The sequence below is a fragment of the Falco naumanni genome, chromosome 4, assembly GCF_017639655.2.
Source record: "Falco naumanni isolate bFalNau1 chromosome 4, bFalNau1.pat, whole genome shotgun sequence".
In the NCBI taxonomy this organism is placed as follows: Eukaryota; Metazoa; Chordata; class Aves; order Falconiformes; family Falconidae; genus Falco; species Falco naumanni.
In genome coordinates this window covers 4,925,264-4,951,728 of record NC_054057.1, presented here as the reverse complement: position 1 = coordinate 4,951,728, position 26,465 = coordinate 4,925,264, and the positions used below count along the sequence as shown (strand labels likewise).

The following is a 26,465-nucleotide window of genomic DNA, read 5'->3' as shown; positions in this document are numbered from 1 at the left end:
GGGAAGGTTGCTTGTTTGCATTACATTGACACTTGAAAGTAAAAGTGGTTTTATATATTTAGAAACATTTGACTGACATGATTTAGAGCAAAGTTTTCTTTTATGATCTAGGCACGTAGTAGTGCTTTATGTGCAGTAGACAGTTATGCAGGAGAGAACCATGTTTAGCTCAAGTAGTAGTTTCTACAAAGCTTTGTATATCTGCTTGCTTGTACTCATGGTTTACTTTAAGGTCATGAGTAGTTCCATTATTTTAAATGCTGTGCTGACCAAGGTCAGAGAAGCTTTGCATGGTGAAACCTTCAGCATGTGTTACCTCATGCTACTTTGTTCCTTCATTTAAGTTATTCACTAAGTTTTTCATTGATTTAATAGTATTTTTGTTTGCTGATGCCCATGTCTCCTTCCCACTAGTTTAGACTATATGATTGTCATTAATCTGCAGAATTATTTGGATTTTAATAGCCTTTCATTGCTTTGCTTTCCCTGGGGGAATGAAAACAAGACAAAGCAAAATCCCATAAGCTCTCATGCCTTAACACACTGTCTCTTAGGTATTTCTGTTGCCTTTTATATTGGAATTTTTAATGTCATTTTTCAATGAGATTTACTTATTTTTTAATGAAATCTTGTATTGATGTATACTGGAAAAGCAGTCTTTGCTACACTGAATTTGAATACCTTATAGTTGACTTCCCAGTTATAATTTGCTCATCCCTTTCAATAAATTAATAATATCTCTCTCTTCTCCAGCATGAGTGCCCAAAGCTTAAGGGAAGAAAAAGCAACATTTCTAGGCAACTCTGTAGCCACGTGTGCATGTTTTGCTGTTTTGTATTTGATACTCAAGAGATATCTGGGGCAGTTGAAATTGATTTTGAGTACCCTGAGAGCTGGCCTTGGATACGTCTTTCTTCTTATTTTCTTCTACTCTTTGTAGTTCATTCTGCTTTCCCTTTTATTTTTGTTACACCCTACTGAAGTCACGGAATGGTTCGACTGACTATTACATTTCTAATGGATTAGTTGAGTCTGGAAAAGCCAGAGGATATTAGCCTTTTCACATTCGAACGTGTCATATACAATATATGCAGTTCTATGAATATTTAATTTGAGTGAAAGGCCTGTGTGAGTATGATTTCACTGAGTAAGAAATGGCTTTTCATTTCTGGATTTCCTGGATATCCAGTTTGCTTCCTTCCTTTTTAAAAAGTTCATTGAATATTTTCAGCCAAACTGAAATCTTTGGCAAACCCTAATCCCAGTAAGAAAATTCAGACTGAGTTTTTGTTTTCATCTTAAAAGAGAATTTTGTATGTTTGATTCATCTGACATTTGCTTAGTCTCCTGTGTTCCCTCTGTTGGATCTTTAGGGTCTGTGTTGTCTGTAACATCCCTCAAGTGATCAGACATGTTGGTGCTTAACAGATAATGACAGTTCAGGTGTGATATTGAAAAGAAGTAAGCTATAATTTTCCCTATATTACCTAATTCCATAAGAAATGATGTTGAGCTTCAGATTGTTAAACTGAAAATTATAACTCCCTGGTCAGAGCAAGCAAGCAAGCTGTTCTGTTGTCAAGGGAGCAAGAGCCTGTTCCCCAGCCAGCAGTAAAAGAAACTACGGGAGGAGTATTTGTTTCTCCAGCAGAAAATAAAATCTGTTTGCAGGGTATTGTAGCTAATGACAGGATGGATAAATCATGCACCTGCAGAACTCCTGGTATACAATAGATATAACATTGCAGGAAAGAAATCATAGCATTGATAAATGTCCTAATCCCACAGTGAGGTTTACAAAAGCATGCAGGCTCATCCACAGGAGTTAGCTGCGGAGTGGCACATTGGGTAGCTTTGCAGGATTTACAGAATTCTTTCCAGTGGCTAAATGCATTTCATAACTGCGTTGCATTCAGTAAAGTAAGCGTTTTGTGGACGTGGAGACTTGTAATATGCACGTGATGCTTTGACTGCTGCAGCTGAGGAAAGAAATCTGACTTTTTCTCATTTGGTAGAACTGTAGAATTGGTGTTGTGCCATGGCTGGTTTTGGGTTGTTCATAAGCATCCCTCTTCCCTGGTATGTGAATCTGGATTGCGTTCGCGGGTTAATGTTGCAGACTTGCTTAAATTGTCAGCCAGTTGTTACTCTTGGGATTGTCTAAAAAGAGTTGTGTGTTGCAGATCTAGCGTGAGGAAAATCATTTTGTATCCAAGACAGTGGTTGATTTATTGTTCAGGGAGCAGTTCAATATACATGTAGTAAACAGATACATCAGAAAAAACATTAAGATACTGCAGAACATAGTGAAACATACCTTTGGGTACTGTAAAAGGGGAAGGAATTCAAGCGTTAATGAAATAATTATTTTTCTCCCCAAACTATCAAAATATAATGAGTTTCACAAAAGATTTTAGGTGTCTGTAAAAAGCCCCAATTTAGCAGACAGGTAAATGCTAAAATCAGTCATTAATCAGTAAAGCTCTTGAACTTGTGTTTCAGACAGCAGTACATAGGTCCACCAAAAAAAATCCCGAAACCAACCAAAACCAACCAATCAACAAAAAACCCACAACCTAGGTAAAAGTGATTTGCTGATGTACAGCAAAACTAGTTCAAGAGCCCTCTGTACCTGGGAGTGTGATTCTAGGAAATGCACTTATCACAATAATTTTTTTTCTACATTTTGCAGCATCCCTTTGTGTCCTCTGTTTTACCAAGGGAATGCTGAGTCCCAAATACTGCTGTATAGTTCGCAGAAAAGACTTCAAGAGTGGCAACTGTTGCATATGAGAGAGGAATTCTTAGACCTTGTAAAAACACTCCTCCAAAGATCTGCCAAGATCACAGACATAATGAAATGTTTTGTATGTAATCAACAACTTTTCTTAAGATTAATGTTCACCATCAGACATTCTCACCTGGCGCAAATCCTACCCTTCAGTTTCTTTGCCTCTGTGACTTGTGTGCCCGACAGCTCCTGGTGGAAGAACATTCTTTTCTCCAGTCACTCTGTACAGATGAGCTGTATGTGCGTTCATAGGAGTATTGTAGCGAGTGATTATTTTATATGAGTGACTTCTTTAGAAATCAGAACTATGCAGATCATCTGTGGTGGGGTCTTACCCAGTACTATCTTGCTGGAATTCACTAGGAACACTCAGGTCGTGCTCATTACTTTAAAGTGTAACCTTGGTGTTGTAAAAAAGACTGGAGTAAATTGAACAGATGCTAGTGTAGTTTATTTTCAGAAAATAATTACTTAATGACCTGCCATTACAAGGTTATATTCAATGTCCTTCTGAGGTTGTTAAGACTTAAATTTCTCACAACAGATTGACTAAATAATATTCTGAACAGAAGAAACTTTGACGTGCCCTTACTCTGCCAAAGTGAAGGAGGAGGGGACTTGGAGTCAAAATGTTCGCTGTGTTCAAACCTAAATTAAAGGTTTATACCAGACATATAAGAATTCCATCTAACAACATACATTTTAATCCTAGTATACTTTTTGCAAATAATCTAATACAGATAAACAAACAAAAAAATATCTTTTGGAAATTCTCCTTTCACTTTTCCTTCTGTAGAAGACACACAAATGGCAGCCCAGGAGCATGAGTGTCCCCGTTGCCTATGGCCAGGTGCAACTTGGGTAACAAAACCAATACAAGTTTCTTTTATGCATGCAAAATTCCTTTTCTTATTCTGGAGAAATCAGTCTGAAGCACAGGAACAGTTCTTTTGACTTTTACTTGGTCTTTGCACTGAGCTTGCCTGCCGAGATGCTGCTGGTGGTAATGGTTTTTGGGAGGTGCATGTGTGCAAAAATTGACTGAAACCCATCAGAGAAGAGCGGCACCCAGGTCTTCCCCACGGGTCGCCAAAAGACTTTAAGGCTAATCTGAATTGTCACTGGCCTGTCTCTTGTTGCTAATTCTTCGCCCCTTGGCACTGGCGTGGATAATAAGGTGGCAGAAAACCAGGTTCTTCATGGCCTTTTCCTCAAACCGTGAAGGCCTGATTTTTTTTTCAGTTCCCCTGCTCACCCTCTGTAACTACGAGAGCAATATTTCATACTTTGCCTAGGATTTCAAAGTTTCAAGTAACAGTTAAAAGTACAACATGAATTACAGTGTTGAGTCATTGGAAATGACAGCAGTTCTAACCAAAAAAGTGTGAAAACCATATATATTTTGCTTTCAAGGCATAACTCCGGGGAAAAATAACAATGAGTGCCTGACTCTTTTTCTAGAATACATTCCTCAAGAGTTATTTAGATAATTTGGGTCCTATCCTAGAAAGTCTCTCAGCTTAGCATTCCTGTTGGGCTACAGCTCTAAATCCAGCTGTGCCAGCTGTGTCCTGCAGGCCTGGGTCCCCTTCACGCTCTTGGTAGGGAGCCTGCTGAGCAAAGCTAGCCCACGGAGAGCATTCCTCTCCCACCTGCAGGGAGGGGTCAGATGGGCTGCACAGCCTGGGGTTTTGGCATGATCTGGGCTAGCGCTCAGCACTCTCGGATCCACTGGATGAGCTATAGCCTCACATGTATGCCGAGATATGAAATATAGCCTCATGATTTCTCTGTGGCTTCAGTGGAATGCTGCTTCTCTCAGTTGATCGTGTTTTTCCAGGTACAGTGTATTGAGTTTCAACCCCATGTCTGGAAAAACAATGTTTCTCTTAAATTTGGTCATGTCTCTGAAGTTTTTTCATAAAGGTTATGAGACAGACTCGATAAACTTGAAATCTGCAGTAGCCAAATATTAAGAGCTCAGTTTTTACTGAAACAGATGGAATCTGGTTGTAGACCGTGAAAGATTTGCAAGCTATAGTGAAAGATTATGTTGGGAAAAGTAGCAGCACAAAATTCCTCTTTCCTGCTATTAAAAAAAAATAAAAATCTGCAATATCTTCCATCTTCAGTTTTCATAACAACCTAAAAAGCAAAAAGACCCTCACTCTTCAATTTCACCATTACCACAATCTTTTAGGTGTCTCAGGTGGATTTTGTGATGAAGTAACTTCAGATTTGGTTTGCCAGTTTCATATTTTCTCTGAGCAAAAAACCAAATGCATCATTTTAGCTCATGCAATAACGTTCTAGGGCAGCTCTTTTCATTTCTGACTTCTCCAGGATATAGGAAAACTTTGATTTCTATGGGAATGGTAGTATTTTGTAAAGTGTCCAAACTTTTAAGAGCATAGGACCGTGCTTTGCATCATGGTCTGATCCACATTCAGGCATATAGAGTTCCTTTAAACAGTATCTCTAGAATGGCACTTCCTCTGCTTGGCCTTTCCCAACTCCTGTAATCATTCTGACATCCAAAATAAGGGATGTCATATCCCTTGAAGGGATAGGGGGAAGAGAGTGGACATCCTTTCAAACACAGTTCCTTTCAGAAAAGAAACAACAAACCCACAAACATACAGAAGATGCAGCTGAAGACACAACCATTCTGTATCCAAAATCCAAGGGACTGGAGGCAGCTCAAATTATGTGGTCTAAGAAAATAACATCATAGCTCTGGGAAGTTGCTTTTAAAAAATGGGGTGATGGGAGGCTGAATCCAGATGTCATTTACACCTCTTTAATCCCACTTGTCTTCTTTTTTTTTAAATTTTATTTTAAAGTCAGTGTAAGTAGAGAGGTAACTTAGAGCAGAATATATGACCTTCTCTCTTCATTTGGAGTGCCAAAGACAATAATAATCACATTTTGGAAGAGTTGGCAGAAGGGTGTCTCTTGCATTTGATGTGATGTAGAACTTCAAAAATTAGCATAGGTTTTTCCTGTTAGTTTGCTGCTTGATGACACTGTATTGCAAAAGAGTGGAGACCATGGGTGTGATGACATGAAGACTAAGACTATGTCAGAACTATTGTTGTTGCTTAATGTTCTAGTCAAAGGGTATGCCTTTTTCACATACAAATAGGAAGGAGTGGCTGCTAGTTCTTCTATCTACTATAAACTTGAAAAGTTGGAAGTCTTGCACTAGTAAAACATTTTGTCACCGTTTAGCATCTGCACAGTGCTTTGAAGATAAAAAGTGCTCCATAAATACTAGGTTCTACTTTTTTCCAGTTAGACTTCACATATCAGCTATCAAAAGTACTAAGAACTGAAAGCGGTTAAGCTGAAGAAATAGTAATTATACTAATAATACTTTGCGCTTCACTCATGCTTATGTCCAAAAATGTTCAAAACTTTTACAAACATGAGGAAAAGGTTAGCCTAGAAGTTTTAGAGTAAGATTATCGATACTTATAAGCCAGAGAAATTAAGGCACAGGAAAAAGGGTTCATATTTTAAAATATGCTTAGGTAGTTAAAATTTATTGACTGTGATTCTAGATTGCATCAGACCTTTAGGGTATAAAGATACTGGAGTGAGTTATTCAAGGAAAAGAAAATCCTCTTCTAGCTTTGTAATATCTGTTGTTCCTGGCAAAACATAACAAGGAGGGCAATGGTTCTTTTTGTTGTTATCTGATAATTTTCTGGAGAAGTTTTCTGAGAAAAGCTGATCAGGTTGTCCCAGGAGTGACAGCATTGGGCTACCATTGACAGCCTAAAAGATATAAATAAGACAGGGTTATGGGGAGAGATGATACCTTTTATTGGAGGAATCAGTAGAGTTGGGGGGGAATAGATGCACTTTCAAATCCCAAATGAAAGCTTGTAGACCTGCCACTTTGTGGTGGGTTTACCTTTGCTGGCTGCCAGACACCCACTCAGCTGCTCTTTCACTGTTCCTCCTCAACAAAATGGGGTCTGAAAATAAGGTGGAAAAGCTTGTGGGCTGAGATAAAAGACAGAGAGATCACTTAGCATCTACCATCACAGGCAAAACCAGACTCAACTTGGGGAAAATGAATTTATTGCCAGGGAAAATAAGTTTGGATAGTGAGAAGATAGGGCAAATTAAGACAATACCTCCCCCCTACCCCTTTTTTCCAGGCTCAGCTTCGGTCCCTCGTTCCTGAGCCTGTGCCCACTCTGCACCCCAGCTGGCACAGGGGGATGGTGAATAACAGCTCCCATTCCCTGCTCCTCACACTTTTCCTCTGCTCCAGTGTGGGTCACGGTTCCTTCAGGACATACCCACTTCCTCCAGCATGGGATCCTCCATGGACCCTGTCCTGTATCTGCTCCAGGTGGGCTCACCAGGGGAGCCTCCTCACCCTCCTCCTGCGCTCCTCTGAGTGCTTGCAGGGATGTTTCTCACTTTTTTCCTCACTCCCAAGCCGCGTTTTGCCCATTCTTGAATACGTTTTCCCAGAGGTGCCACCATCCTGGCCAAGGGGCTCAGCCGTGCCCTGTGGTGGGTTGGTGGGAGCCGCAGAACCCTCTGTGTGTGGCATGGGGCAGCCCCAGGCTCTCCTCACAGAGGCTGCCCTGCACCCTGCGCTGCCAGCACCGCTCTGCCCTCCAGCTCTCACAGCTGGCCCAGGGTCTTTCCCACAGGCGCCTCTGCACTGAGCTGGGAAGGCTGCGGAGATGTTTGCTTGTTCAGAGAACACCTTGAATTCAGTGCATCAACTTTTGGGGTCCCTGATATCATTTCGTAGCTCCCCAACCACCCTAGATTAGAGCCATGAGGTGGCCAGGCTGTCCCAGGACTTGGTGGCTGGCAGTGCAGAGGTCTCCGTTCTCTGGCTGACAGACAGTCTGGATAGCTTCAAGATTTCAAAGCCAGTTATCCCAGCAGCGTTTCTGTGTATTGACTTTTGGGGTGGTTTGGTTTAGGTTTTTTTTCTGTAGATAGGCCAGCAGAAAGAGAGAAGCTTTTATCGGGCCAGAAATAGCAGCCCCCCTACAAAGCCTTTCAGAGCAGAGGGCTCTCCCTGCAGGGACCTCCTCCCACGGCCACCCTGAGGGGAGCGGGGTACGTCGGGTCTCTTTTCCCACCTCTGAGTCTTGCGTGACCTGCACGGGGGTAGGATGCCCAGTACATCCTCGGCAGTCTCAATGGCTCACCATTTCTCACGCACACCCCGTGAGGTGGGACCTGGGTGGAGGGGCAGAAAGTGGGCAGAGGGGCTCATCGCTGTGCCTGGAGTTAGGACCAGGGCTGAGCCCTGCCTCCAGCACGGTGGCAGATAGAGGGAGGCATTTCGTGTAGCACACAAACATGAAACACAACTCCGTCAACAGGCAGAAGGTTGTTCAGCACCTGAGGCAGGCTTTTTGAAAAAACAGGCTTATTTTTGTTCCTTTTCTCTAACACAGGAACAGGTATTGTGCACATCTGTATAGTGCTAATAGCTTCTCTCTCTCTCCTTACTGTAGTGGAGTTTGCTGCCATAGTGAAAATAATCAGTTAACAATTATCACAGCTGACAATGCATCTTCACATCCCATCAGCCACAGATATTTTCCACTGGTCCATACAATGCAGACCCATCAGAAATAATAGGAAGGAGCAAAGCTATTGTTAGGATACAGCAGCTCAATATTCACAGAATATTCGGCCGGGGATGAACTCCTCAAGAATTAATAAGCAGCCACGCTTGAATACCTGGTATTTATAAAGGGGAGAAATGTACATGGAGAAGTACATTATGGCTAAAAACCTACTTGATCTGTCCGAAACAAAACCTAGCCTTCATCTCTTCTGTAGAAGCAAGTCTACCAGGGCCCAGAAAGAGAGGTTTGTCTTTGAGGAGTGATCTGAAAGATAAGTAATATGTCAAAGGAAAGAAAATGCAGTTTCTGCTCCTTGGGGAAAGAGGGTAAAAGGGGAAGGGAAGAAAAAAAAACCCAAGAAAAAAACCCCACATTAAAACCCTTCAGTTTTTTTCTAGCTCTAGCCATAGCCTCTTTCCTTTGATTTGTCATAATTTAAATTCGTGCAAAAAGATTTATTTCAAATAAGCCCCTTTAACTGTAGGGGCAGATTTTTTTTCCCCCTAAAGCCTTTTGTAAGAACAAAGTAACCACTTGTCACACACAGTGACTAATGAGAGTTTAGTGTGGGTTTTAGTGTTCATTCATACGCTTTGTGTTCAGCTAGTCGTAAGTTAAATCTTTAGAAATCACGCCGCAGGAATCCTGTGCTTAGGGGTGGGGGCGGGAGGCGAATCTGTCGAGATACTGAGAACTGGTGAGCGGAAACTGCTCTTTTCAGGCTTCCTAAGCTGTGGTGCAGGAAATAAACACGCGCAGGAAGTTGTTTGGCCTTTTCTTGAACTTAAAGCTTAGCCAGCAATTGAAAACCGAGGCAAACTTTGTGTACTTAAACTTTTGAAAATTAAATTAAATAAAGGGGGCATGTTCAGCCGATGCCAGCATGGTCTGAAGTTTCTACAACCATCTCATCTAAATACAGTGTTAAAAATCGGAAAGATTGTACGGGGTGTATATTTTTATAGCTAGAATGTGTCTTTGAAACCTTTTTGTGAATCTCCTCTCCATCCCCTTTCCCTTCCAATTCACTAATCCTCTCCCAATGCAACTGAGCTCAAGCATTGAAATGAAACTGAAAGTGATGTTTACGAAGCTGTTTCTCTGCTTCTGCATCAGACTCTGCTCTTTCATCCTTTCCCTGACCTCATTTATCTTGTAAGCACTTCGGGGCAAGGATGGTCTTGGACAGTGTGAAACACCTTGTTCGATGGTGGCCCATATTGATATTTGGTTAATGCTACATACATTGTGTACAAGACTTGTCTTTGAAAGGAGGGTAAAAATAAATGAAGTGTCATTCTTGAATATAGCTTTTAAAATTGATAGCACCAATTTACTAACAGGGACATTTCTAAGCATTTCTAAGAAATATTATTTGTGTTCATATTTCATAAGCTTTCACTGTATTACTAAGGTCACTGTGAATTTAATGCTTGAATAAGAACAGTTTTGGTTTAATAATAATTACAATTAGTCAGTGGGACATTTGCATGGGATATTGAGAACACCTTTGCCAATAAAAAGAAACCGAGCAAAACCCAAATGCAGAACAGGATATGGAGGAAAAAGTATGTTTGTGTGTCTTTGAAGGCCAAACTAAATATCTGCTAAAAATGCATCCACTTCTAATACATCTTCTACACTTACTGAAAATTGACTTTTTTTTTTCTGTCCTAATAAACCACCCCTATCAGTGGAAGCATTTGTTAGGAAATTCTTTTATAAAACAAGGACTAGAAGCAGAGAACTGCAGCCAAAATAAAGTAAAATGAGAGAAAGCCAGAAAGAATGAAAGTGGATCATGAAAGACATCCGTAGTCTGGGTTACTTTCAGATGAAGATACTGAATTAACTTAAAAAAATAAATTAAGATTTTGTTGGGGTTTTTTCTTCTGCATTTTAAATAATTAAAAAATGTCATGATGTTTCACGATCTGTTTAGAAGGTTGCATATTTGAAATGTAGGAGTAGCTTTATGACGGCTTGGCCTTACCTAGCCACTAGATGGGATTTCAAGACTTCAAGAAATGTATCCAAACACAGGCCCCAAACTGCCATTTACTGTAAAATGGGCATAGCTGATCAGAAGCTCAATAAATGTCAGTATTTAGTTCATTGTGATAAACAAATATGGACATTTCACCTATTAATCTTGCAGGATTGCACCCTCTACACATTTTCAGGACATCCCCTTATCTCTATCACTTACCCATTTCCCATTTGATTTACATCGCAGCCTGAAGTCTTAACAGGCATCAGTCTTTCTGTTGGGCATTAAGTGACATAGCTGTTTCACCGATATCTATGAAGGAATCAATTTTTTGCTTTTCTCAGTTCCTTACAGGAAACATTCAAGCTTGTTCCAGACCATGTGGCAGTATGTATATGCACAATAATGATATGTAGCTGCATTGTTTGTATTTTAGCCTAAAAGCTATTTTTACGTTGCATTTCTTTCTTTTTTGATAGTCCAGCTCCACAGTGAGAACGTACCAAAACAGTAAATCGAGAGTGACCATGAGCCCTGGCTTTAGCTCCCAGTGGAATAGCAGCCAACCTGCTTGGAATACATACACCTTTCCAAGAGCAAGCTTGCACTACCAGTCTCATGCTAGCTACACCTACTGTGCTGGACATCCTGCTGTAAGTAATGATAACCTTTTCTGCAGTTACCTGAATGAGCTGTGTGATTCCCTGGGAGGTGGAGGGGCTCAGGGGCTGACAGTCCAGCACACTTCACCAGTGCTCTTTGTGTCCCACAGCAGTCAGGACAGCTCACATGTACTAACCCTAGCTCTAGAAAATAGTAGAATGAGTCTAAGACGGAAGCAAATGTGAAAGTTTCATGGCTCAGTAGAAATACGTGTTTTTGTACATTTAGCAGTCCTTCTCCTTGCATGAAATTACTGTTGCGTGCCTGGGTTTCAGTGTCAGAGGTGTGGACTGGAAAGCAGTGTTATTGATGGCTCCTTTTCTGTTTCTAGTGAGTCTGTTAGATGAATGCATTATTCTTTTTATTTCAGAGATTTTAAATTGTATGGATGAGTCAGTGAAGGAGGGCATCTCTTCTCACAAGTAGATTTGTTAATATTCACTACTTTATCATTAATGTGATCAGTCGTGAACACAAAATCTTGTTGCTAAGCAAAGACTACTGGTCTTCTGTAATTTGCATGAACTGGTGGCCAGAAAGAATGGAGAGGAGGCTCACTGTTGCGTCTTAATTTGACAACCAAGAAAGGGGCCACAACTGAAGGCTGATGGTGGTTTTTGTCATAGGGGTGTAGCAAACTGCTTATAGCAGAGCCCTTTCATTCTTTTAATTTCTGATTTTGAAAGACTGAGAGAGTATTAACAAGGGAAGGCCTCGTTATTGTAAGCAGTCTTCCTTTTTTGCCACTCTACACTCTGTTGTTTTAATGTTTGGATTTGAAATTAGCTTTGGATAGTGTTAGAACTTGTTACAAGACATACTGTCTTAACGTCCTGTCATGTGTATGCCATGAAGTTTTGCCACCCAATAGTGAATTCAAGTAGGAAAATAGGGGAGAGTGCAGCTTTTGCTACGGAGGGATAATTGTGCTATGCGATCTTATTGCAAGATCGTTGTGATTGGATTTAGATCTGCTATCTTACCTACCAACAGATTTTTGGCCAGAAGTTTGGGCTAGGAATTGTCTCAAGCATGAACATGGTAATTGAAATAAAGGAGGGGAATAAATTTGTAAAATCTTATCTCTTTTCTGAGGTGCTGAGATCTCAGAATGAATTAAACATCTCTATGGATTCAGCTGTTTGTTCAATTCCGTTATGGTGTCATTGAAAATGATAAAAACTGTTGTGAAGGAAAAAAAGGTATTTGGCATCAGAAGGGCACAGATATTTTCCTAATCTAGAATGATGGCTCAAAAAGAGTCCCTGTACAATTTAACTTAAACTGTGGGTATTCAAGTCATTAAATGCTCCTTAACTTTGATAATTTAAACACTACACTCTCTGTGATTCAAGCTTTGACTCTACTAAGCAAACGAGTGTGCAAGAGGAATGCTGTCCTTCCCGTAAGATGGTTTCAGAATGGAGGCGTCTTTGTACCCATATGAATTAAAATCTCAGTCAAGGCATGAGAGTCTTTTTTTAGGCTAATGCCACAGTTTCTCTTCTCTTTCCTTTATTTAGGCTAAAGTTGATGGTACCTCAACTAGAACTGCTTTACCTGTAGAATATTTTTTTTCATTGAGCACCTTAATATGTAGTCGTTGGAAATGTGACTTCAATCTGGAAGCTGATTTAGCTGGTTGCTGGAAAGTAGAGATTTTGAAATAGCCGGAGTTGCATAAACCTTCGTGCAATTGTTCAATTAGTCTTGCCCTCAGTGTCCCTGGGTTCAACCGTTCAGAAAAATTGGCACATTTCTTGGTTCCTGCTCACCTGAGGAGCTCTGCTGCAGCACAGCTCAGTAGGTGACTGGACTGACTTCCCAGGCTGGTGGTAAGAAGCTGAAACAGGTTGGCTGTCACTGCAGTGCCTGCCACTGGGATCATACACTTTTTCCATGCCTTCCCTGTTTCTGCATGCTCTGAAGGTGAGGCCGAAAGCGGGGCCTGGGCAAGGCACTCCAGCAAACTCAGCTCCTCCCTCATGCAGCATCAGGTGAAGGTCAAGTTTCCAAGAGAAAACAGTGCCTTAATATTTGCTTCAGTATCTGTTGCAGTGTATATGATAAAGTTAGAATTAGTCTGGTTCCTGTTTCTAACTTAGATTTGTTTGATCTGGGCTCAAGCCAGCATTTCTGTGGCAAATGACAACAATAAAAGCTGGATATGGAGGAGCTCCTTTATTCGTGAATCTTCCCCGTGTCGTGTGTTCAACTGGATATCTGCTATACTTCAGAGGATTTTATTTGCCCTCCTCTGACATGGGTTCACCAGAACAAGCTGTCAGTTTTATTGCTGTATGAAGCCGTTTCTGCAAAACCTCCCACTTGGAATATGTCTAAAGATCATTGTAGTTTCTTGACGCTTTGGAGGCTAACAAACTTAGGAGCGCTTTGCAAGTTCAAGGCAGACAAATGTCAGGGAGTTAGATCTGGCCTTGCAGTACTTAAAGATATTAGTCCCTGGAGAGAGAGCCAGGAGAAAAGCTTCGGATTTCTCTACTGTTTGGAGAAAAGCTGTAGGAGACAAAAAAAGATTCATGTTAATTGGGCCAAATGTAACTAAAAAAAAAAATAAAAATCCACTAATTATTTTTTTTTCTGAATGAGACAAAAAATATCATACAAAGTGCAGTGTTAAGAGACCCTTATGACTCTAGCCAGTCCTGAGAAAAATGTCTGAGCCAAAGGTGGGGCTTTTATTTTATCTGAGAGCACACTCTGCATCTTCCTTCCATAGTGACGCAATCGTTGATTAAAAGCAGTCTTTCCACCCTAGGAAAGAAAAGAACAGGAAGTTTGTTTAAACAGAGTGATTTTTCAGCTCTTGGAGTTATCTAAGGGAAGAAAAGACTGCATATCATCCTAGTCAAGATGCTTTTTCTGGCTATACAGGGAGGCAGGATACCCTGTAGGATCTGTGTATACTAATATGAGTGATAATGTGGTAGATGGCCCTTACAAAATATATGACAACTTGTTTTTGATATTGGGGCCTAGAAATACCCCTGGCATTCCCATGCAGAGTGTTGCAGCCAGAAATATGCAGCATGTACTGCTCAGGATAGGAGGAGACACCTAGCCATCTAACATGCTTTTTCCCCATGAACTTTGTTCACACAAGAAAGATAAAAGGGAAGATTAAAAAATAGTCAATGTAATTGTGATTATCCCCACTGGGCAAGATAGGAACAGTCCTTTGAGTGCTTTCACATCTGTGCAGGTTTCCTACCTGTGCTTTTTTCAGTGTGTCAAAGACTCACGCAATTTCGCTTTCCCCAGATTTTGCTGCAAGGATGATAGAATTTCAGCAGAATTTAGGAAATCTTGTCCAGTGAATTAACTCTAACAAATGACTACTGAAATTGTGCTGTAATTTTAAAGACATAAATGTGTGAAGTGGGCAAATGGAACACAGATCTCATCTGCTTTTGACTATCTCAGTTCAAGTTGTATGGGAGTCTCTCATGTTTTTCTTGAATATTCGTGTAGCGGTCACGGATAACTGCCTCACTCACTGATGTGAAGTCAGTCTGTACTTAAGGTATTTGGTGATGCGATACTCTTCAATGAAGCACACAGTACTGTTGCAGACTGAGTCACCACGCAGGGTTTGAAACCTTTGTTGTAGGCCCATGGGATGATGAATTTAGTTGCATGTATTAATTTCTTCATGTGCATGCATCTCTGTAGCATATGTGATGTCTTTGCTTTCCTTATTTAGATATGCAACTCAGCATATGTAAGACTTTCTGCTAGAATCTATTTTGTACTCTAACGGGATTTGGTCATGCTCCACTAGATCAGTGACAGCCTTCAAAGTATGATTGGTTAAATCTGTAAATTTATTATTTGGAGCTCTACAGATAATGTTTACAGGCTGTTACATCTGAGATGTCATATGTGGATTAGACAATCAGTTTGTTTAGCAGTAGTTTTGTCCCCATTCCAACAACATGTCCCCAGACTTCTTATTGCAAACTTCTTTAAATGCATGATTGCTTCTGAAACTATGCTGTTAGTGGGAATGTGCAAAGCAGATTTTTTTTTTTTTTTTTAAAAAGAAGACTAAGAGCTCTATGAGATGCTACTGGTCTTCATTCACTAGCTTCTCTGAGCCCTGGTAGGATCTCAAATCTTTAGTCTTGGGAACCTTAAGACCCAGTAGAAGGAGCTATAGCTCCTTTTACACTTTCCTGCTGACAATCCTTGGACATAAAAGCAGAAAGGGAGCAAGGCTGTCACTGTGGGCAGCACTAATGGAAGGTCTTACTCACTGTCAGCATGACTATGCAGAGTCCATCGGAAAAATTCCCAGTGGCAGGTACGTAACCCTCATTGCTGATGACAGAACTGCAGGACTGCAATATTGCACAGCTGTAATGCTTTATGTAAACTGACTGTTTTGATCATTACCACACAAATTGGATTAACATCTGTACTGAGCACTCAGTGATTGACTTTTTTAACAACATATTTTGTATGCATTTATAAAATCAGAAACCCCGCCGTTTTTATGTGATTAGGTAATAGATTGTTTAGGGACCACTTGGGAATGTGAGACTCAACTATTAATTTGTATGTATACATATATATATATATATATATAAAATGTCTAAATTATTAATTTGTATGTATATTTATGTACACAGATCATGTTTTTGCCTAAAATCCTTGCAGAACAACATAGGAAGGTTCTCAGTGCAGGGCTGGTCTTGGGTATCAATCTCTAGTCTTCTGTTGTGATCCTGTCATCTGCAATGTAAAGCTAGTTAGGGGACACATTCCTGTAAGTGTAATATCCTACTCAACATCGGTTCTATAGCACAGAAATAAGATTGACAGAGGCCATATACTAATGCATGCCAAATTCTTGAGATAGACCTTAAATGATGTGACCATACGCTACAATGCAAAGATACAGTTTTAAGAAGCAACTTTCCTTGTTGTTCCAGGGAGTATTCAATACATGTAGCGTGAGTGTCCTATTCAAAGCAGGCCTTTATTTCTCTAGCTGTATAAGTAGAACAAATCAGCAGTCCAATTTATTACTTTTTTGAATACCAAGACCTTTCCAGTAAATAGATCTGTTGCACCTCTTTTTAGAGAATGAGACAGTGCAAAGAGTTAAATGCTTATGCAGTATAATACTGTCCCCTATCATCATTTATTTCCAAGATACCTGTTCAAACAGAAGCTGTCACTTTCTGATCTGGCTTGAGCCTCCTGCCTGATTCATTTTGTAATGTCACGAACAGTGGATTGTGGATTCATGGAATAGAGCTGGTCTGATTAGAGATGAAGAAACTTCTTTTTACGCATGCACATCCTTATAATCAGCAATGATGGGAAAGGAAATAAATAGTACAGTAGGCATGAATTGGAAATGTCTCTCTAAGAACCTCTCAATTTCACTTGAAGTTCTGAAATCTCAGTTTTCTCTGTCCTTAGTGTTAACCCTTTCTTACCATCAAGGGCTTTTAGTCGAGATTGATCCCAGCCATTCTGCAGCCAGTGTTTCTCTGGTGCTGCTGGCTGTTGTCATTATAATAACCAGAGGTGAAAAAAAAAAAAAAAAAAAAAAAAAGGAAATGGGTCCAAAGAATCATACACTGTGGAAGGACGATTGAGCAAAATGTCTGCTATATGGCACATTTTTATCCTCTAAAGATGGCAAACAATTTACAGAGCACTGTCATACCCCAGATTCAGAAGCCCACTAGTTAATCTGGGGAGGGCTCAAGCGTGGGCTGCAGAGAGGCAGGAAAGAGAGTTCCCAACCAGGAGGAAGCAAAGGTTTATCACAGAAGCTATTTATTGTAACTGATGATATGTTCCTTATGAAATACTGCAAGAAGTGAGGGAGCAAATGAAAGAGGCAGTCATTAAAGTGAGAATGAAAGGGATGACATCTCCATTGCTGGGTGTCAGCTGTGGTGTAAGAGAAAAGCTGTGCCAGGTAGGAGGAAAGTAAATGAAGAATTGTGGAGAAAAGATTATTTTTAATTGACAAGGTGTTGTAGCTATCAGGTGCAATAAGTAGCTTAGTGATCAAGTGCAAATGCATATGCTAACTGCTGACATAAATTATTTATTCTGTTTATCTGTTACCTCCATCTACAGGAACAGCGCCTCAGAAACATGAACTTACTAGGCCGCAAACGTAAAACACATTTTCACTGTGGCTTGGCTTCTTTGGAGAAGAGAGGGTGGAAATTTCAAACCTCCAAACAAATATGTCTCTTAATTAACTTTTCTCACCATCTGTGCTTACTTATAGCTGAGGCAGGCGGTACCAGTGACTTGTGAGATTGCTTTCAATGCTGCCTCTTTAGGCCAGCTTTCAAAGTAGCAATCACATGCAGTTAATTCCGATCAGATCAGCTTATCCGCTCAGTTCATTGTAGCGCTTTCATAATCATTTGTGTGTGACAGCCCATTAAAAATTGGCAAGGCCTTTAAAAAAAAATAAAAAAATCACAAAATCCACGAATGTGTTTTACATTCAGCCTTTGAGGTATCCAGCATGTTTGTTTTGTGTGTTAACCTTTGAAACTGAACTTCTCTGAAGAGTTGTAGAGAAAAGTCACCAGTAAAGTAGGACTTTAGCCAAAGTAGTTCACTATAGTTAACCTCACAGAGTAGATTTATATATATATATATATATATATATATATATATATATATACATACTTATGATGCTGTGATAGTTGTCTTAAATGCTGTCTAGAGCCCTGCCAGGAGGGCTAATGTGGAGTGTGTGAAAGTGGGTGGTTCAGGCTGCCCAGGTGAGGTTTTCCTTTCTGCAGGAGTTCTGGTGGATGCCAATTACAGTGTGAAGTCGATGGCCCTGGTTGGAAATGGCAGGGCCTCTCAGAGTGGAGAGCACAGATAATGCAAAATTTTTCAACGGACTTGTAACAAATATTTTTCAAACACTCTAGGGAAATGGAGAAGTTACACCTAAATTCGAGTTTGGAGATATTTGGTTTCAGAAATCTGATTTTTATGTGTGAATGTTGTTTTAATGTTATTTTTTCCTATATCCACTACTCATTTACATGTCACATACATTATGTCTTGTTACCGTTTCTCAACAGATGAAGTAAAGAATTTTGTGGATTGATGGATATTAACATCTTTTATAGATTTCTCTCTAGCTTGTATTTTAAGAGAAAAAAGTCAAATTTTCCACAAAGACCACAGAACAAAATATTCTTCTCTGCACTATTAATATTAACAAGATTGGAAAAAATTCCTCTGTACGTAACTTTTACACTTACTTTAATAAGAAAGATTTATTTGTGGAAAATATAATTTAAATCTTTGAAATGACTGAAAAATATATATAGATATATATCCACAGTATTGTTAAAATATGTACTGGTGAAAAGTTTCTCACCACCTCCTAGTGCTAATAAGGTCAGCTGTTTTGGAGATGGGAACCTTTTGTTGACAATCAGACTATAAGAATTTTCTCGCTGATTCTATATTTTTATTCTTGCACACTGAAGTGGCAGATACATGCAGAAAGAAGGTATTTTTTAATAGACTTGAAAAATACAAACCAGATGCTGCCTTTTATTTTGTCTGTGTGTGTGTGTGTGTGTGTGAAAGAAGCCAAGAAATTCCCTAAATTTAGCCTGTAAAACAGACTTGTAGGAGGCAGTAAACACAGATCTCAGTAAATGTCTGTAATTCACAGGTACAGATATGTGTCTGCCTATACATATCTGTACATGTATTTGTGTCTGCATTCTTGTATGTGTGTGTGTGTCTCTATATATGTATATATGTGCTTCTAATGTTTATTTTGGTTTTGGTTTTCTGCTTTGATTTAGCAAATAGGTGGTCTGTGGTTCTAATTTAGCTTCATCTCATTTTCAGTGAGCCAGACAGGTTGTCTTTAGGATTTGTTAGTAGAGGTGATGAGTTCCTCCAGGCTCATTAGAGCCTCATATTAGGGCTTGAGAGTAGACGCTAAAAACTGCCAACCTGCCACATGTTTTGGAGACACCTGACACTTTTTGAAAGATTGATTATTTCAAAAGGCCAGCAACTGTGTTCCTTTCATTTTAAAAAATTAACGCACTCAGGAGATATCCTTGTTGTATTGCAGCCCCCAAGGGCAAAGAGTTTTGGACTAGTCTGAACAAATACTGCTTCAAATAATTTTACTGATAGAGTTTTTCTGTTCTCTTTTAGTTTTAATTGGAGTATTGATTTAATATAACCCAACCCCATTTTGTAAAAGCATAGGCGTTGAAAATTTACCTTTTGCACTTAGACATACCTCCTTGCCTGGAGGCTTTATTTACACCAGTCTTGCAAATGGGATGATATTCAACAGCACTGTCAACAGCGATTTCTGTTTACAGAGGGAGCTGGAAGACATGCATGTCTGTGGGAAATACTGATTTCTCAAAATGGAAATGTTCTTTTCATTTGAATTTCATTCAAAATTTCAGGGGTTTAACCCTTAACAGATTTCAGATGTTGCTTTACTGGAAACTCAAACGCTGACCAAAGATCATTTGTCCCTTGCTGTTTTCTGGCGTATGTTCCATCAGCAATTTAGATACTATTCAGAGCACATGATCTAAAAAAGATCAAAATACTAGCGTTCCTTGCATGGCCGTGCTTAATCTGCTAATTTTGATCTGTCGCCTCTGCTGAAATGTTTGCTGTTGCTTTTATTAGCTGGGTTTCCTTTGAAAGAAACACCTTGGGAGATAATTTGATGTGTGTCTCTGTCTTGGGCTTGAGTTCCAGTCATTTCTCTACTTTCAGTCAGTTTCAAGATGAAGGTTACTGGGGGAGGACTTATGCTGTGTTGAGGAGACTGGAAGCACTGTGTGGAAGGTGTTCCCACAGGACACATGAAGGAGGGAGCTGGAGTTTGTGAGCCTGAAAACAGAAATCTGCAAGAAACCAGGCTTTATTTTTTCCTGCTACTCAGGGTGTTTCTCCTACTCATCACAGTGCTTTGTTGACTTTCCTGGATAAGGACTCTATTGACCTCAGAATTGTACCAACATACTGTAAAAGAAGGTCCCTGTCCCAAAGTATGTAACTAGATGGGACGGAAAGTAGGAAGGGAAGCAGGGGCACTGAGAGAAGGGATCCTACCCAAGGCTGTGCAGCTGTTGAAGGAAAAGAATGGCAGTAGGCTTTGGTTTTCTTTAATTTCGAGTTGGTGCCTTATCTGTCAAACTAGTCTGTTTTTCTGTATTCTTCCAAGTATGTAGCTAAGCAGTGTTTAATTTTGTTTTAAAACCTGTAACTATAAGGTGATGGAGATGTTTCCCAACAACCAAAACCTCTAGCTGAAAGTTGGTTGATTAGTTATGTTTTTTGCTTTTAACCAGTGGGTTGTTGTTTTTTTTTTTTTTTTTCTGTGCTGTATCAGGTTCTCATAAATACAGATATTTGTGCTTTTGGGAAAAAGAGACATGCTTCCTGCAAGAACATCTGCCCCAAGCATCACTCCTTTGTTGCTTTGCTTTTATTTTCTTTTGGAGGGGCTGTCAGTATTTAAGTTATCGTTTTCCATGGTGTTCTTCTTTATAGCTGCAAGATGGGCTGCCTGGATTTTGCCAAATAGACTACATTTAGGTTCCACAAGGAGCAGAATATTTTCCATTTTGTCCATTCATGTGCAAGTACCTATCTTCCTTGGGTATACAGGCAGCTTCCATGCATAAGGAAAAAGATTTTAAACGGCCTGGAAATATTGCCAAGATCTTTGCAGAGATGCTCTGCTGTATTTTCACCTTTCACACTTTTTTCTCATCTTTGTAAGCATTAGCCCTTTGGCATGGTCAGGTGCTAGGAATCTTCTGGCACCAAAGCCAAATGCTCTGTTGAGGCTCTGTCCTTCTGCCCTGGTGACCTTTCCTTGGATGTCTGCCAGCATGGCTCTGATGAAACCAGAGCCGTTGCGGATCTCTCTGCCAAGCACTTGCAGTCAGTAATAGCAAAACTCAGCCTTTATGTTCAGCACAGTCACACACTCTCTGCGTCTGGACTCGATGATCTCAAAGGTCTTTTCCAACCTAAATGATTCTGTGATTCTATGAAACAGTGTGAAGGCTGTCAGGAGGTCTAGGTTGCGGTCTGTTCCAGGATATTCACTTCTGCATATCTGAGTAGTCTATACTAGGTTCTACTACTGTGTCTCTGCGAGGTCTTAGAAAAGCCGTGTGGCTTTGTTTGTCCCCCCATCTTACATCATTCCTGCATTTGTATCATGTAAGTGAGAAAGTTTGCCCACAAACACTTAGATGTGCAGTTGATTTTTCTTGTAGTGCCAATGGTTTATTTTAAAAGTAGGCTCTTTTAAACTTCTAGAAAACACCTCAATTTTTGCTTTTTTATCAGGACAGTTTTTCTTTGATTGAAAACTTCCCTTCAGAAGCTGCACTTAGTAGAAATCCTCATAGTGTAGACAGACAGATGAAAGGTTGGATTGAGTTGTTTTCCTACCAAACTATAAAGTGATTTTCTTTTTAAATCTTTCTTTCCATTTGGTCATTAGTTAATGTCTTTTGTCTGCTTAAGGAGGACAGGTGCAATTATTCACCTCTGAGTCCTGGGAAAGAAATTGTAATTCAGCATGGTCTTTTTAGAAAGATTGTAATTCACTGCCCCACATATAGTACATTATGCAGGTCAAACAGAACTGTGAAAGCTGTAGCATTGGCAAGTAGAGCATATGATGAAGAATGCTTGGTACACAATCAGGCTGTTTATCATAATACTTCATTTGGGAGTAGAAGAGTAAAATAATTATAGATTGAAGCTTGATAGAATAGTCTTTTAAGGACAAAATCTTTTGGCACTCCTACATGAGGAAAAGGATGCATGAAGGTTCTTCAGCTAGTTCATTGAGATGTAGATCTTAAAGTGGTGGTAGTAGATCTGTCATTATTCAGATAATATATATATATTTTTTTTTCTTTTACTGTGATGAAAATGGAGGCCCAGACTTCAAAAGTGTAGCACAGAATTTGTTTCTGAAGAGAGGAAGATGCCACCCTTTCCTTAAAGAGCAACCCTGCCCACCACTGAGTTGATACACCCTGACTACATAGAGGTTTTGGCACAGAGTGAATATATCCAACAGATATTTAATAGAATAATGATGGAAGAGATCTGTTTACACAACAAAATTCTGCCCTGGATAAACTAGCAGAGTTTCTAGCTTTGGTCACTTACAACTGAAGAGCAGCTGTGTCCTTCAAGCATATTTGTTGCTTGAAAATTACACAAAATGAATAAATTTAGTTCAAGTTTCAGAAAAGACATTTTTCTCACCTTTGGGGAGCATAAGTCAGGTTACTGTTCGTGTGTATCATGGCTAAGTCTTTTCATTGCAGTCCCTATTTTTACTTGCTGCTAAGTGTATGACACTTGCACTTTTCTGGGAGAAACCTGTCAGGTCTGGTCTAATCCTAAAGGCAAGTTGCCACAGAATTTTGAATAGAGTTCTTTTTGCCACTTCATAGTCAAAGAAGTCAGACGCACATTTCCCACCTTCATTGAAATAAAGAATTTAATCATCAAATATTTTCCTCCTCCTAAATGCAAGACAATGATTTATAGAATAGATACCAGTCTTTTCAGGCAGTTAAATGTTCATGCCCTCCCTCCCCCCATCAGTTTATTCAGGAATAGAGCGATAAGCTTGATGCTTTCCAGTAGAGGGTGTCTGATTCAGATGTTTTGTCGTTTTGGTTTTCCTGAAATGCGAAATGGAGTAATTTTGTGATTCTGCCATGGCTTTTTTTGTCCTCTTTTCTTACACCAGAGGAGTTGATTCAAGGTAAAAAGGGCAATAGAATGAGGACAAAGCATTCAATTTGTTGTTTTTACAGCCAAGTATTTTACAATAGGCAAACTGAATATGGAAACTGTATGTGCTTATGGTAAAATGTATAATTCCTTTCAGAAAAAATACAGACTTCTGTGTAGACCTAAAAAATGCTCGGAGTCTGGGAATAAACAGCTGTGCTGCTGTTCCAGGACTTAGTGTACCACATGACAATCACTTTGTTTCTCTTGAAATGTTAGTGAAGTAGAAAAAAAAATAATCACATAACATTAATAAAAGAAAGCCAAGCATGTTAGTGCTTTTTTGAAGGCTAAGTTGCATGGCTTCATGAATTACTGCGTTTTAAAGGGCAGTCAGCATTGAAATGTTGTTAACTGACTAAAAAGATATTAATTGATTTGAAGGATTACTTCTAATGTTGGTATTTTATTCTAAGATGTTTTGTGTGAACAAACCCTTTTTTGTCATTTTGTTATCATTAGGGGTGTTTGCGTTGGTCATGATTTCTCTGGGTAGAGTAACTTGCATAATTAAAAATATTTTTCCTTAGTTAAGAAAAAAAAAAGGGAGGGGGAGAGGAAAGTTTTCTTCCTCTGAAAAAGGAATGACAAACCCACGCAGAGGAAAAAGTGCCAATTAAATTATGTTTTTGGGGAAAGAGTTAAAGTGTGTATAAACAACATGTCAAATACAAAGGAGGGAAAAAACCTCCAAATAACTCTTTCTGTAAAAGTGCACTTACATTTTTACATGTAACATTCTTAAGGAATTCTGTTTTCACCATATTTAAATTAGTCCTGAAAAACCCAACACCCTACCTCTACACACACCAAAAAAGTCCCAAGAAAAAAACAGACTCCACAGAGATGTCATTCCCACTCAAGGAATGCCTTTTAAACTGCCCTTAGACATTTTTAAAAGTCAGATATCTGGAGGACTAAACCCATCTGATTTCCTACACCCATAGTGAAAGCACTTAATTCTGATTTAAACTGATCAAATGTAATTCAAAAGCAGATGTAAGTGATCACAAAGGGATGAGTTGCTGGTCCAAACAGGGAACTGGAGGAGAAACTTGGGAGTCATCCTGTGTAAATAACATAGCTGGAAGGAGAAGCCCTTTTCTGGCTTTGCAGAATATTTGCGTTTCGTGAGGAAGAGAAGGTTTCTCCAACAAGGGGATTTCTACAGTGATGTCCACTGACAGCTGTGGTATCAGCAGACCTGCAGCTACATATGAGACTCCTTGCTGATATATTGGACATTTATAACGCTGCTTCCAGTTTGAAGAGGTGATGATCTGTATTACTGCACAGAATGTTTCCCACTTTTGTTTTTCCCTGTGAAAATCCCCCAAAGTATACACATGCTCTTTCTGCGTCGAGAATACAATTGGCCAAGCCATTAGATGACCAGAGTTGATGAAGTTGTGTTGTGGCCAACACCACATTCCTGTTGTATTCATTGATGGTCTGATGAGCAGAAGTAGCCAAAAGGTGTGTTTGACTCTGGCATGGACTTCTTTGTCATGTGCTTAAGTCTTGATTACCTATTGTATGGATACACTGAAACAAGCCTGGTTCCTGTGGTTCTAAAAAGAGGCAAATTGGCACTCTGAGTTTTGCCCTAACCATGTTGCTTTAATCACATATATATGTTCTTCTGTTCCATTCCCTTCTGGCTCTTCTTGAGATCATGGGAGAAAGGAAAATACCTTTTTCACTTGAGACAAAGAGTTTTTTTGGTTTTTTCCACCAGTTTCATTGCTATGTTTTGTTCTTTCAGAAGTAAAGTGAATTCCCACCTACCTGTGGGGATTTTAAGAAAACAATCTTTTAATGTGCAAGTGTTTATGTTCTCATTAAGGGGTGAACTTAACATTGATTTCCTCTACCCTCTCCCAAAATCTAATTGCAAACTGTAGTGGCTGGAGATAAGTCTGCTCACCAGGTTTAATGGTGTTTTACTAGTTTAATTAGGCTTTAGGTTTAAGGTGTTTCATGAGAAGAAAAGGGCTTCTCAGTAGTTGGGTTAAAAAGGCAGGGAGAAACAACAGCCATAAGGGCACTTTCCCATGTACTTGAGCATGATTAAATGTAGCAGGGGGTTCTTCCTTTGCTGGGTAAATTACCTTTGTCCCACGTGTATATTGATATAAACTTTAAACATTTGGCTTTGCAATATATCTCAGGCTGCTTCTCTCAATGCTTAGGGTCAAAAGAGAAATTCATGAATGCTGACAGGAAATCTCTTTCTAAGTATAAGGAATAGGTGTCCAGTTTCTCAGATAAACAGAAGATTAAAATTGTGAAATTCTTTGTGTGTTTACTTTTAAGCAACAGACATGTCAAATGAAGGAATCTTTTCACCAGATGTATATTAGTGATTCATATGCCACATCATTTCTCTAGTGTCACGCATACAAAACCCCTTGAAAATGCTGCCTCCCCGTACAGATTGTTTCAGCCTGGTACAGTGATTCAGAAAAATGTTGGTTTGGGTTATTTGTTACGGTAAAACTCTACTGTTTTAGAGGCTGAAAGATCTGAGCCTTCAAGAAACTCTACCTGACATTGCCAGATGCTACTGAAGTGATAGTCGCATCAGGGTGCCACAGGGTTTTAACAGGAAGAGTGTGCCTTTCTTCTACAGTGTAGGAAATGGAGAACAGTTCATCAACCTTTTAATTTTCTGTCCTACTCTCCCATCTCCATCTTAAAATATTTTTCTTCTATGTAGCATTATGACAGATTTAAGACCAAAGCTGAAACATAAGGCATAAATAAATGAACACACAGTCTTTTTAATCCAAATGTAATTCGTTAAAATCTGTTCAAAGTCTTGTCTAATAGGTTAACCTATATTTTAGAATTCCTCAAATCTTATCCCTTGTATCTCGAATGACTTTTAACCATTTGGGACTGCTAAATGTTGGATATTTATTAAATAGAGTATCAATATATTTAGATTTTTACATTTAAATTTACTAATATTGAACCAAATACAAAGTTTCCTTAAAGTTTAATATGAAGATGGCAGAAACTTGTGATGTGCTTTTCAGCCAAGCTGAAGACATTTTTTGGATCCTGTTTTTATAACAACATGAGTAACAGTTGAAAAGAAAATAAAATGTTCAAACCAGGGCATAAATTTTTAGATACTTAAGTGAAACCAAACCAACTCAAACAAAGCACTTCTGGATGCATTCACTCAGTCTGTGCCTTAGTCACTGTGCTTCTTGCACTTACCCCTTGTGAAGTCGGGGTACACAGCCTTCTCTGTGGAGGCAGGAGCAAGGTGGGATTGAGGGCCATGAGGTTGTGCCATCTAGTGACAAATCACGCCACTAAGTCACCCACTACAAGGGACTTGCCGTGGCTCTCACGTCACCACCAGTCTACACTGACTCCCAAAATATCTTAAATAACATTTGCACAGCAGCAAGTTTTTCATCTCAGTTTCTGACTGAGAAGTACTTCAATGAATATCTTTGTTCATTAACTACAACTGGTTTTAAAGATTTGTTCCATTTTAGCCAGTCTTTAAGCATGCTATTCCTAGCTCTTCCTC

At 39.4% G+C, this 26,465-nt stretch overlaps 1 protein-coding gene across 7 annotated transcripts in view; it reads left to right on the top strand.

Annotated features, from left to right (window-relative positions):
* The window catches only part of RBMS3 (RNA binding motif single stranded interacting protein 3), a 719,039-nt gene that overhangs the window by 207,850 nt on the left and 484,724 nt on the right, over positions 1-26,465 (top strand). For all 7 annotated transcript variants that reach the window (XM_040589729.1, XM_040589728.1, XM_040589727.1 and 4 more), the window contains one exon: positions 10,879-11,052. In XM_040589729.1, the coding sequence (XP_040445663.1) occupies positions 10,879-11,052 (174 nt within the window). The remainder of the gene's footprint in view (positions 1-10,878; positions 11,053-26,465) is intronic.